The following is a 14,220-nucleotide window of genomic DNA, read 5'->3' as shown; positions in this document are numbered from 1 at the left end:
AAATGACATGGCAACTTTGCCTATCATTTAGAATAATTGATATTAATTTAGTATTTTGAAATTATTGAAAAAATACCAAAGTAATCTAGGAATACTACAACCACGTGAAAGAAATGGACATTTTCTCTGAGGTGTGACGATGGATGGGACAAGTGAGTGACAAGGGGTGGCCGTGACCGCCCTAAGCCACCCTGTAGCTTCGCCCCTGCTCATATAGTTTATCGTGTCTTTGTTGACTGAAATGCTAAAAGTCCAAAACGGCGTGGGTGGTTCTTACCCGAGTGCGAGCGCAAGTGTCTTTTGAGGGTGGTGTGGCTAGGGAAGGGTCGCTCGCAGTGGCTGCAGATGTAGCTGTGCATGCCTGCGTGGACCTCCATGTGCTGCTGCAGGGCCTTCTGGGTCTGGAAGCGCTTTGCGCACAGCAGACAGAACACCGCCATGTCAGTCCCTGGAGAAAGCACAAAAGGAGAGACGGAGGCGCGCGGTTATTTCAGTACGGCGCGCAGACTCGGGGCCTTAAGTGGGGAAACTGGGTCACTTCAACTTTGTGCGAGTCCTCGGAGGGAAAAGCTTCTTTCAAAGAGCAAGTGTCTCTACCTAAACCAACTCCCCTAAAAGCCTGCCGGCGCTTTCAGCCGCGAGCCATTTTTATTTTTTTTTTGGATACGTTCTATTTTCATGCATGAAAGTCATTGTTTTCCTGAAGAATCTCCCAGCCGACGTAGCGCATGCCAATCACACAATCAATGGCTCCTTCCTGCTATGTTAGATGTGTAATTATTCTCTTCATTCCCCATCAAGAGTCAGCCGCAGCCTGTGAAATCCTCTGTGCTGAAAGAGCCGCTGATAGCGGCTCCACCCTAAATGATGCCTACACCGTGCGCCCTGCGCAGAATGTCAAGTAGTGATATCAAGCCATTAAAGGCAGGACTGCAGGAAGAAAAAAAAACACAATCCAGTTTAATCCTGTGTGTGACCTGGCATCTCTTTGGGGCTGCTTTCCTGTTGCGCCGAGTGTGGCGAGGAATACAGATTGGAAAGCCGCCGGCGAGGCTGGTTTCGGTCAAAAACGAGTGACGTGCATCCTTCGGCCGTCGTTGATCGACGGGCTCTGGACGCCGCTTCCCGAATCCACCCGGGCAAAATCAAACGCCGAGGAGCCGGCTAATCTACGGCTTTATAGGCGAAACCGCGCCTCTCCAGACAGTCGGGGCATTCATACGAGATTATGAGGCTCCTTATTTGTCTCGTCTGCTCAGGTTTCAGATCCTCAGCCGATGCTCGACGGAGCCCATCGCTCCTGACTGAGATTCAATCAGACATCTCCAGCGGAGGATCATTAGTAAACACGGGACTGTGCCAGCACTTCATTGGAATTCAAGTGGGGTTGCTGTGTCACATTTAAAATGCAGTCTGATGAGGTCCACTAAATCAAATCATTTGTTACTGTTATTGAAGTGCCTTGAGGCAACTGGCAATTAAATTGGAATTAACGCAGGGGAAAGGGATGCAGGGCGCTCATACTAAAGAGGGAAGAGTGTCAGACGCCCGCTTTTGGGTTCAATCAAGTTAACGGACGAGAGAGAAAGAAACAAATCAAGCCGGGGGAGAAAAAAAAAAATCTGCATGGCCATTTGTGATCTGTTTTCCCCCGATCTGGTCGTTTTGAAGACCCGGCGCAAATAGACACGTCGTCGTGAAGAAGACGGATGACTTATCGCGGGTGCACTTTTTCTGGCTTCGAAACGCCACGTTAATACAAACTAATAGGAGACAGCCAATCATCCGTAATCATTAACAGCCAGAGGACGGGATGAAAGACATTCCCTGGTCTTAACAATCCTGCAGGGAGGCCATCCGACGGATTGAGCCGCACCTGTTAGAGGCTTTGGGGCTGCCGGCTGCACAAAGAGCACACAATGAGGTTCAGGCCCTCATTGACCGAGCCCATTAGTCATAGGCTCCGCCTCTCCCCTCCACCCTCACCCACTGTCTTTATGCCCTCGCCTAATGACCGAGGACCTTTTCTCACTCGCGTATCACAATATTTGAATTGAAAGACAAACAGACTCAATGCCCCCTTTGTAACCTCCCTGGCTTTTATATTTTGCTGACCGTTCAGAAAATCCTTTAAATTTCGCCGTTTAATCGGATTCCGAGGTACCGCGCAAAGCTCGGACCCATCTGCATTGCTTTGGTTTGAAGGTTTCGATCGGTTGAGATCCCCCATTCTTAATATTTGCTTTATCCAGCAGGGGGCGTGCTCTTTGTTTCAATGTGTTCCAGACTGGTCGGCCTGGTTCTCATATTTAAATACTTCAAAGCCACTTTAATTATCATCCCACCACATGCTTAACTCAAGTTTTATGGTGCCATCTGCGCAGACGTTTTTGCGTGGCAAAATAAAATCCCGCCACAAGGATGTCGCTCTTAAATTCCGTGACGATTTGTTCCACGCAGAGAATACAAAAAAATGTCGACTTTCCCAGGCAAGCATGTGCGTTTGTGGTTGCATTTTGTCGCTCTGTTAAATGATGAGTTTTTCCAGCGGTCAATATGCGCGGAGGATCTTGTTTCTGCACAGAATAATAAAGTTGGTTGACCCCCCCCACCCCCGCGCTCTCACCCTTAACCAGACAATGGTCTTGGGATTTAGCTTTTGAGGCACAGCATGACCCTTTGACCCTCGGCTCTCAATAGGGTCAATAGCACATAACCCGCGGTATCCCTTTAAGGCCGACTGACTGACCATTGTGTCTTGAGGAATGGTAGGAATGATTTACTCGCACGCGGGAGGAAAGTTACACGGCGCAAGCGGGTTAATAATTCAGCAACGGCCGAGGCCGCGACGCTATTTCGGCACATCCGAGGTGCGCCTCGCTTGACTAAACAGAGGCCATCTTGGAGCATCGGTAGTCGGCCCGGGCTCGAAAAAAGACAAAACCACGTGTCCGGGCAACCAGATAGGCTCAGGCTCCGTGTTGGGCTGAAGTGTCGGAGCTAATCCCTTCATTCACAAATAAGCGCGGCCTGTCTCTTTTCACACTGCAAACAAAAGTTTTTCCAACCCGAGGGACTGCGAGTGGACCCCACTGCAAATTGAACAAGAGATTGTATTCATATATTTCTTTGTCTGGCTTTCATCCTTGAAGTCATGAGGTTTGATTATTTTTTGGGGTTTTTACGAAACAAAAGATACACAGACATAAGAGACGGAGACATAAATTTGTTTCTCTGACAAATCCTAATCAGCTAATTAATGAAAAAAATGTTTTTAGGTCACTTAACATTCTAAATTGCTTATAGCCGTGAGTGGGAATTAGGGGTTGAACAAAGATGATTTTTTTTTATAATGTGGCTGAAAATCACGCCGAAGTTCCTTAATCCATATGTTTTCAGCAAACCATAATGTGCGCCAACATTTTTTTTTTTGCGCCACAAGCCAGTTTCACAGAAAAGCTATTTATCAGATTTGAGTCTAAATTAAAAATAGTTATTGGCTTGTGCTCAACTCATCTCAACACCTCCCGCTCCACTTTCAGAGGGCAAATGAACTCAACGGTTGACAAAAATGACATCATGCGCGCCAGTTCGTGTCGTCACATGGCAGCAAGCGCCTCTCGGCTCAGTTGAGGCTACGCACCTCGTGTGACCCGCCGCGCGTCGGAGCCGCTCTACTGTATGTGCTCATGCACACGGCCGAGGAGGTTCACACGCGCACAACCTTAAACAACCTCGGGCGGGCTCTCATCAGTCGACTGCTAATCTACCCGACGTACGAACAACCGACTCAATAATTCACGCAGGGAGAGCTTTCGCCGCTCCCGTAAGAAGCATTTGGCGGAGCGGTTCACTCAGGTCACCGCTCTCCTACCGCCGCCGCGGTTCCTGGAATGTTTACGCTATGTTCTCCAGCTAAATAATTTGCATGTCATAGAAATTGAGTCGGCCGTTAGGCACTTTGCGTATCATCGCAGAGCAAATACGTTGTAGGTCGACGGGGGCTGGAGTCTCCTCGACAGCGTGTATGAATCACAAGTAGTTATTGAAGGGAACCTGTAGCGCCGTGACGGACACACCGGGGCGAGCTAAAAGGTCTTCCGAATATTATATTGAATTGGGTTTTAGTGCTGGTTAATTACAAGGACCACGGCGGAAGTCACAGTGCATCTGCTGCGAGTCCACAAAGGCGGCACCCGCGTCCCGAGCCTTGAAAGCAAGGTGACAACATGGCCGACCGCCCAGCTCTCAAGCATGGCGTTTCATTTCCACACGCATATTACGGACTCCGAAAAAAAAAATCAAGAGTCCCAGAGCCCCTTTTTTTTTTTCTTTTTGTTTTCCGCCAGCTCCGACAAAACAAACGTCTTTGTTGTGCGAGCGATTCGGAGACGGATCCATTCTTTTATTTTAGGCTCTGACAAGTAGGTCAGGAGACTATGACAGCGCTGTGTTGAGGAGTAAACAGCAGCACATGATGTTGTTTTCCTCCGGCTCTGTGCTGGCACCCGGCGCACCGGCACCAATAGCAAGTCCTCATGTAGCCCGTGTTGCTTTCCCACAGTACACCCCCCTCCCCTCCCCCCCCCCTCGCTTTACCCTCGGCCATTCACCTCTGACATATCAAAACGCCAAACAGATCTGAAAAAACTAACTACTCCCACTCCCCAAGTTGTATTATTCCCAATGAAGCGGTGGACAGCAGCTGACAAAACGTTAACCTACCGAGACCAAACTCATTTGGCAATTTAAAAGGACACCGGGCATTTCATGTCCTTCATGTTTACTCAACGCAACCCCCTCCTTCCCCTTAGTACACAACCTGAACACTGCCGATGAGATTACCTGTAGTTTGAAGAAAACGAAAAAAAACAAAAATGGACTCGTGCGTCACAGCGGGCCGAGGTGAGATGGTGACAAAGTGAGAGAGTAATGCCCCGCTGTACTCTGCTCTTGATACGGCGCCAGGCTTGAAACCGAGCTCTGGATGTTTACAAGTCGAAAGGTGACGAGGGTAGAAACCCGTGGGCATGATCGGCGGCCCTGGTTGGCATGAAGTATTCATAGTGTATGTGCCCCCTGGAGTTACGGTTACATGCCACCACTCCTAAAAGAGTGATCGCCTTTCTCAGACAGCGGTAGAAAAATGTGTGTGTTCGGACAAAAGTAGAGACAGCACGCTTGGTTTTGAATGCAGTAACCAATATAGTCTGTTTGTATTTTGGAAGAAATGTGTTTGTTTTAATGTTCTGCACAGCAAATGATTTTTGTGTGTGCACGTAGTACCCGTTTATCAATTCGAACCTTATCTCCGCGCAATGGACCAAAATAAATACAAATCAACGTAACCCTTTTATTGATTTATTCCTCTTCGAAACTGTAATAAAGTTCATGGGACATTCTGACCCGGGGCATGTTCTTACTGTGTCCGTAAATGTCAGAAACAGATTAAATCTCAATAACAGACAAAAAAAAAAAAACTGCCAGTGTGGTTATAGGTCTTATCTAATCGTGTTACGCGGCTTCACAATCACAATCGAGTTGAGACGGAATCGGCAACTACTCTTCCGGCCGCACAAAAGCAACAATTAGTCATTTCAAATTGAATTTAAAATCAATCCCTAATTTCAAGCATGGCACCCAGTTCTGACTGCTGTTGATGCTAGCGCTAACGCAAGCTAAATCGTTCAAAGTAGATGATCCAGGAGTCTATTTTGGATCTCATAGCAAGCCAGCGGACCACCGACATGATTGAAGCTTTTATTTCTAGGCTGCCGTTACGACACGCTGTTGCGGAAACAAACAACGTTCAGCTGCCTCTGCATAGTTCACATGATGTTTTGACGGGTATCAGGTTAGCTTGCGCGCTAATAGTGAGTCGTGTCACACGGATCGACGAGCTCCTTGTCTCGGCGAGTTGGAAAAATACACAGAATGGCAAACAAGACAGCGGAAAGAGATTCTATTGTATTGAGTTGATTTCCCTTCGAGACTTTTGGTTTTTATTGGCTTTAGATGATGTTGCTTCAGTGTGACTTTTAATTATGGTGGAGGAAGTCTTTTTGGTGAAACAATTGAGTCTTTCTTCAAATCAGAAAGAACCTTAGCTTTAGGCTGTAGCGAAACCAGAGGAGCATTTATGTCAGCCTGATTCGAGCAAGCGCTAAGTTCAGTTGAGGTCATCACGCTACAGTAAACCTGGTCTTTTTTTCCCCAGTGAGGTGTGTAGGTACCTTACAGGGGGGAAAAAAAGCATCAGAGCAGATTTTGTTAACATGGAAGTGACCAATCACAGTCAATCGACAGCGCCGGTGTGTTTAGGGTCTTAAACCCGCAGCCCGGGGGCCATTTGCGGCTCGCGCAATGATATTTTGCGGTCCATCATTTGACATCATAGTTTAATTGCTCGGCCTCCATCGAGCAATTTCTGAATTTTGCTAGATAATAAGATAAAAATGGTGGTTTGCGTGCGTGGTGGTGGTGGTGGTGGTGGTGGTGGTGGTGGGGGGGTCTTAGTACTATAACGCCAAGTGTTATTTCACGAAGCTGTGGTTTGTGTGCAAGTAGCACGCGGCGGATCTAGATACCGAGAGATATTAGAGGCCGACATGTGAGAGGGCCTCCCGCCTCCTTCCCGATAAATTATGGAGCATCATGACAGGAACAGTTGAAACCGTTCAGCATGACGAGCATAAATTCAGTCGCAAAGTCATGGGAGTAACTCGAGCGTGTGTCTTGAGGGTGCGTGTCTGTGTGTGTGACGAACCTGTGTGTGTTAGCCGGTGGGCATCCAGAGCCTCCTCTGAGGAGAAGGTAGCTCCGCATTGATCGCACACCAGAGCCTCAGCGGGAGCTGCGGGAACATTTTGGAAAAAAAAAATAAAATACATGTGTGTGATTTAGCACAGTGAGTCACATCTTCATTTGGCATTCGGAAGGATAAAGAAAAGTCAAGTGGCTTTTTTTTTTTCTTCCCCCCCGTACATTTTCAGACGGCACGAATTGGACAAACAAAAGCGGCAGACGGGGTGCAGCGGCCCTTCTCGCCGACAGAAGGCGAAGACTTGTATTTACCGTGCCCCTGTTATCAGCTTCTGAACAGAGAGCAGACTGTCTGCCTGAGAGTCCACAGAAAGACTGGGTGTTCTCTCTACAGCAGACGCTTACCGCCTGCGGCACGGCGCTTTTATCGGGTGGAAAAACGGGAGCGGGAAAAAAAAAGAAAAACACTTGAGCGTCAACACCCCAAATCCCATCACATGGACCGTGACTACACTCGCCAGTTCACCTATACAAGACCCTCGTCTCGTCTGTTGCGATGACAGACGAGGGTGCGTGGGCCTTGCCGGAAATATTTCAGCGCTCAAATGGCGTCGACAAGCGCGGGAACGCACAGCGGAAACCTCCGAGTCGAACCGTCAATTTATATAAATTCAAGCGGAGGAAATTACGTGTAGTATCCGCAAATCCCGTGAGACTTGAAAGCATCTCATCATTTTTTAACAGTTAAGTGCCGTAATGAAGAAGGCCTAAGTGGTCATCAAAAATCCTCCATAAAATTTATACACTTGGATTGTACTGTAACAATATGCAGCTAGAACGTGAAGACTGTACTTCAGTAAAGAACATTTTAAAAACTGTAAATGTTTCATTAAAAAGATGAAACATCATTTTAAAGACCTCAGAGCATTAATACAAACATACATATACTTATAAAAACGCCTTTTAATGGTCATTTGAGAGGAATGATGAAAACGTAATGTAAGTATTGGTGTCTAGTATCGGCAGATTCTGCGAAACTCGATACTTTGAAATCACGACAGCCCAATACTGATTTCCGACCATCTTGAGTGAAAAGTAAACAATTACTGGATTTTGAAAAAAAAATTCACCAGCTTTGTTCCACTTTTGACTATATTTACAACTGATTTGAATTATATTCGCACGAAAAGAGAATGAATGTGAGCATAGGAAAATTTAAAAATATGTAATGTTAAGAGTAGTTTAACTCTTGCTGTATTTATGAATTAGAACTTGGAAGTCAGGGAACCCATTGTGTTCCACTTTGGAGGTTCCGTCGTATGCCCCCCCCCCCCCCTCCCTTACACACACACACACACACACACAGCTGTTTGGATGTGGGTTGGCTCTCACTGAGATGTAAATCGGTTGCAGATCCATACTGGCCCTGGGCTCATTCACTGATCTATTTTCTGCTCAGCTGGCTTTAAATGAAGTTAAAATGACTCATTAAAACACCCACAAGCTTTGGGAACTCGGAACGCAGCAGCCCTAAATGTGCTCCTCTTTCAACTCTGCACACACACACATGGTGCCACCCTCTCCGGAACAAAACACCCAAAAAAGCACCAATCTGTTCATCTCTTATAGTTTACATTGAGCAAAGGGTGTTGCACACGAGCAGTAGATCCTAATGTCGTGTGACGCCGTCCAGCACGCCGTGTTGTCTTGCGCCGTGTGCGATTCAGATGATAAAGGGGAAAAGCGGAAAGAAGGGAGGGGGGGGGTGGTGGGGGGGAACATAGTGCATTGTCTTGTGCAGTCAAAGGCACGGAGTGTGCTCTCATCCATAAACCATCAAACCGTCTCCAGACGCGGCTGCAATCGTCCTCCATCAAAACACTTTGTCTGGCATACCAAAATAAGAGCCGGCGTCGAGCTGCATACCAAATCAGCCCATTAGAGCGGCGGAGCGCTCGCTCCTTAGCAACCGGCGCGATCTGAGGCTGCTCTACCCAAATACGCGGTGGCGACGCAGAAATGAGATCCGCATCCTTTTTGTTTGGTTTTCATGTCGCGTTACGCGGGGCTCGGGAAATCTCTCAGGTTAAAGGTGCTGCACACAAAGCGTGTCATGTGTGCGTTGGGTGGATTTGACAACAAAAAGGGACGAGTCAGGCAAAGTTGAAAGAGCCCTCTTTCACTTGTCAGCAGGATGTCGACATGCGCCCAAACACAGCTGAGCTTTGTATTTTAGATGCATTCTTAGGCCCTGATTATATGCTACCCCCTCCTCCTCCTCCTCCTCCTCCTCCTCCCACCCTTCATCCCCAATCCCTCCCTTCTGCTCCTCGCTCTCTATTTTGGATAAAGTAGCTGGGAGAGCAGTCAGGTCTGATTAAGTCTGCGTTTGGGTACAGTGTGTTCCTGGACACACATCTGCGAGCGAGCCATCACACGCTTCGGAACACTGGCAGAACACCCAGGCCTGCCGGCAGCGAGCTGATGATGTCATCACTCCGAAAAAAAGGGGGGGGGGGGCAGAGCTGGCAAGAGGCCCTCAAACACGGACTCTGGTTGGGAGGGGAGGGGGCGCTCGGTTGAGAGGTAAAAACGGGAGGAACAGGTGGAGCTGAAAAGCCCGAGTCGGATTATAATCGGATTTGTCATTATTGTTACTTTGGATTTCATGTCGGCTCTTGTTTTAGTCTGAACTTTGTTTTTAGAGTGGGTTGGATTGTTTTTAGTTAGTTTCTAAAAATTCTTTGTTTTAGTTTCTTTTGAAAAATAGATGCTAATTTCATTAGCCTGTCTACGGTGGTTTCCATTTCGTGTTAGCATTAAGCTAGCGAAACGCTTAAAATCAATGTTTGCGTTGGCGACGCAAAGCAAACAATAAATCAATCGATTGAGGGACAAACATTTTCTGTACCTGTGTGAGACAACATGTGCATGCGTAGCCGCATGCTGTCCTGGAATTGTTTGCCGCAGAATTCGCAGCCGTGGCCCTTCTCGTCATCATGCAGCCTCCTGTGTGAGAGAAAAAAATAAAGTCAAGGCATACAAAAGCGACGCATTAGCACAAGTGTTTTGTTTACCCCCCCCCAATCCTCTCCCCATATGCCATTGTGCTTCCTAACAAGAAGAGCCATATCTTCTTTTTTTTAAAATTCCGGCAAGAGACGGGGCCCCGTCTGAATGCAGCATCATTAGTGTGAGAGGCCCTTCGGAGTTTGTGAATCACAAAACGCGTGAATGCAGCGAGAACACAGACAATGGGATATCTGGCTAATTTCAGAGTGCAGACGTACGCGTGCCTTTACCCGCCAGCTCTGCAAGACACGGGCCACGCACACACAAACATACACGCACACATTTCTTTATGCAGCTCCGATGAAAAGGGGAGAAAAAAAAAACCAAGCGGCTGTAGCCCAGCCGCCAGCAAAAGCCATCATATCATATCACACACATCTGAGTATGTGAGGCATCTGTAGTCTCATCCTCGCATCACCCCGGCTTCTAAAGGAGGCCATTGTAAAACTGTGGGCAAAAATACACCAAACAAAAAAAAAAACCACATTTTTAGAACCGATTAATTTTACTACTGGGAGAACTCTGCTCTACAGTCCAAGGATTAAATAATGCGCTATGGTATCAAAAAGGTGTTATTTGAAATCCCCAGCAGTTAAAGGCAAGGACAATGAGGTCTTTGTTGATGATTATTGTTTTTATTTTTTTTGTCTACTAATTCCCCCCCCCGCGCACACTCACTGTTTTAATACCAGAAATGAATTTGAATTAAGAAGAAAGTGTCAAAATGTCAATTTTATTCAAAGCCAAACTTTTTCTGCTTGATTAGAAGTTTCCTTCCCACTAAACCTACAGTCTATTGTTTTGGGCCCCTTTAAAAATATTCTTAAATTATATAAATCTTTTAAAAAAAAAATGCAAAAATATATAAATGATATTTAAAAATGTTAGAATATTAACTATTCTTTTTCAATATTCTGAAATTATATAAATCCTTAAAGAATTCAAAAATATATAAATTATATAAAAATTCAAACATCATATAAAAACTGCAAAAATATAATATGCAGAATACACAAGTGGGGAAAAAGTCTCCAATACCCTAATAGATTTGTAGCAATAATTCAAATTGAAAATGGCACAGCAGATTATCTAAAATGTTATCATGCTTAATTGGTAAACTGTTTCGTCCCCGTCATCCCACAAGGAGCAACCCGCTAAGAGAATTCTAAATTGTGTAGTTCGCCATCTGAAAGCGCTCCCGGAGAAATTCTGTCAGCAAAGCACTCCCAAATGTCAATTGGCGAACCAGGTGCATGCTCAGTGACCTGGTTACGGACCTTGCGCAACTTCACCATCCTCCAGCAGAACCGACGCGGCATCTCAGCTCGGCGGCCCGCAGACATGCGCTCGTCCGTCTCCGTGAGTAAGACGGCACATCACTAAACATCCTACGGGATGCCGGAGTGGCATGAGGCTCAAATGTCAGCGGCCGGGTATGAGGAACTTGCAGATTGGCCCGTCCGCAAAGATATGGGAGCTGACAAGCTTGTCAATACAGCAGCAATCCAAATAGAGCCACACTTGAAGGCGTCCGTCATTACGACTGTCAAACACATCTGGGAATTGAAGTGCTGCGGAATTTTTTTAGCGTCCTTGAAATTACGATTAGTACAATTTGCTCGTCTTTGGTCTTGGCTGAATTGTGTTTGTGCTAATGTAGCGCGTGTTGGTGTTACCTGTGCTGCTCCATGGCCTGCCGGCTGTGTAACTGCAGCCCGCATTCGCCGCAACACTGCGGCCCAAGAACGGACCCCTCGTGCCTCATTCCTGCTGCAAATTGGCCCAGCCTGCTCAGGAGCTCCCGGTGCAGAAGGCCCTGGTGCAACAGGCCGCCGTAGGCCCGCGGGTCCAGCGGCATGCCCAGGGATGGGGCCAGAGACACGGACACCTGGGTCATGGCCTCCCCGGCGTGGTCTGGGGCCATGGCGTAAATGGATGCCAGGTGCTTCTCGGCTAACCCGGGGAAACAGTCCAGAGAGCTTCCCACCACGCCCTCCTCGGGACTGGCGTGCAGTTCTCGGGTACTGGTGATCACGCTGCTTCTCAGCGGTGTCCCCGGGCCATCGTCTCGGCTCGGATCCGACGCGCAGCTTTCGGACGAGCGGCCCTGGCAGCAGTCGGCTTCGTCCACCTGCATGTTCTCCGATTTGATACCCTCGATGCGTTCCAGGGTCGGAGCCTCTGCGCTGCTTTGCTGCTGGGAAATGTTCATGTCCAGCTTGGGACTTAGTTCTGGAGGGGCATTTGGGTCTGACCCCGGTGGGATCCTCTCTGTCATGTGGTACAAGGTCAGTTGGTGCAGAGCAGTAGTACGCGGTGCTCCGTCCGGGATGGAATGTTTCTTGGACATGAGATGCCGCCAGTGTCTGGCCCGACCGTGGTCGCCGTGGTCTCCGCCGACGTGGTTCCGCACCAGCGTGTCCTCGCTTTCCTCGGCCTGGATGGTCTCCAGCACCTTCAGGCACTGCTCCTCTAGAAACTCGATCTCTAGGATCTCCGCGGCGTACAGCAGGTCGTCCAGGTCCTCGGCCGTGGCCTGCAGCGAGGCCGTGTACGCGTACTCGAGGATCTGCTGGAAGGTCTTGGGCGAGAGGAAGTCCAGAGCGTAGCGCAGGCTGCTGCGGTGGAACAGGATTTCGAACATCTTGCTAGTGCAGGCCAACACGGTGCGGTGCGCTGGGAACTCGTGGCCGTCGACCGTGATGATGACGTCGCACAGGGTGCCCGCCAGGCGCATCTGGTTGGCCCGCTGCAACAACGTGTCGGGGTGAGCCGGGTTGTGAAGCTGGAGCACGCCCATGTTTTGTCAGAACCCGCTCGGACTTTGGCTGCGGCCTCGCATCAGGCGTTAGCCCTTCTTCAGCTGGGGGTCTGTAATCTTTGAGTGGAGAAGATAGTGGCATTAGTATTCATAGAGAAGACATACCCATTAAGTTCAGACATCCCTGTGTTTGTTGACTAGATTGTGTACTCAAGACTCGCACAAAAATGATCTTTGTTGATCGTCGCGGGTTCTATGCCAGTTGTCTGTCGCAGTACCAAGACTGACCTTAAGAGGCAGGCAAGGGAATCCGGACGGAATGACGATAGAGAAGAAAAAGTAGTTGATAATTGAAGAGGCTAAGCTAACTGTTAGCTCACTTGGTGACTGTACTACAGTTGGCAACGGTACACAATCAATCAACCGGTTGTTCTGCAATTTCTGTCATTTCTAATTAGCTTAGGCTAATTAGTCAGTAGTCTCTTCCAGAGACATGAGATAATCAGGCCTCAGATGACTTTGATCCCAAGCAAGGAAAAATAGTCCAATTCCACCTTATTCTAAGATACAGTGTCGCTCTAGATTTACATTTCCTGTCATGTTGATCCATTTGTGCTTGAAATTCCCTCACTGATAATTCTATTGAGATCCTTGGCTCGGTCGGCCACGGCTCTATTGATTGTCGGTTTGATGATTGTCTCTCAGGATCGAGACAGTAGACTGATTTATGATGTGAAGGCAGTCTCAGATCAGTCTGAACATTTCACTTGAGTTTTGTCTTTTGTTTTTTGGAGGAGGTTGTCGTTGAGTCTCAAAGAGCAGACAACAGGTCGATGAGGGGCGCGCGCGCACGGCAACAGTTTGCTTGTTGCCGGGTTGATTAGTCTGCAAGCGAGATCGTCGCTGTAATAACGTCTGCATACTGAGAGAGGTGACGCTGGTCATTTATCAAGCGTCGCACGCACGCACGCGGGCGCGCGCGCGCCGGCGCGCACTCAGACGCCCCTCAACAGGTAGACAAAAGCTGATTAGTCCATTAAGGCAGCGCACGTTTGTAATTAGAGGCACCCCAGACAATTAAGCCGCCCGATCAATAAGTTATCAAACTATTAAGATGGATGAACGCGTGGAAACGGTGTGCCGCTCTGCATGGACAATGCGCGCGTGTGTATTTGTGTGTGTTTGAGGTGCACGACGCGAAAATAAAAGATGCTTTTTATTATTGATCGTGTCACCTTCCGATGGATGTCCGTAACCTTCGGAGCGCATCAGGTGCGCACTAGCAAATCACAGCAAGCTCCTCATAAATAAATAAAAAAAAGAAAAGGAAATAACTCCGTTTGCAGTTGTTTCCAGCAAATATAAGCTTCAGGGAAACTTGACGCCCATTGGTAGGGGCTTATAGCCCTCCCCAAAACCAAAGCAGGTCATTTGATTTAAAAGACTATATCTGTAGTAAATAGTCAAATAGTAGTTATAAAGTGCTCGTCCTACCCCGCTTGTCGTGTCCGCCCGTGCTGCTGTCCGCTGATTATCCAGGCAGCATCATGCTGCCACATTTCACAGTGCCCGCTCCAAAAACTCGCTCTCGCTTCCAAGTACACGAGTCAAGTCGCGGAATTCAT

At 47.8% G+C, this 14,220-nt stretch overlaps 1 protein-coding gene across 1 annotated transcript in view; it reads right to left on the bottom strand.

Moving 5' to 3' along the window:
- zbtb16b (zinc finger and BTB domain containing 16b) overlaps positions 1-14,220 on the bottom strand; it is an 18,856-nt gene extending 4,636 nt beyond the window's left edge. The window contains exons 1-5 of the mRNA XM_061280709.1: positions 14,090-14,220; positions 11,511-12,712; positions 9,674-9,771; positions 6,767-6,853; positions 278-448 (exon numbers count right to left, since the gene is read on the bottom strand). Coding sequence (XP_061136693.1) covers positions 278-448; positions 6,767-6,853; positions 9,674-9,771; positions 11,511-12,634 — 1,480 coding nt within the window. The 5' untranslated portion in view covers positions 12,635-12,712; positions 14,090-14,220. The remainder of the gene's footprint in view (positions 1-277; positions 449-6,766; positions 6,854-9,673; positions 9,772-11,510; positions 12,713-14,089) is intronic.

This window comes from Syngnathus typhle, linkage group LG6 (genome assembly GCF_033458585.1).
Source record: "Syngnathus typhle isolate RoL2023-S1 ecotype Sweden linkage group LG6, RoL_Styp_1.0, whole genome shotgun sequence".
NCBI lineage: Eukaryota > Metazoa > Chordata > Actinopteri > Syngnathiformes > Syngnathidae > Syngnathus > Syngnathus typhle.
Note: the sequence above shows the minus strand (reverse complement) of the source record. Positions and strands in the feature narration are given on the sequence as shown.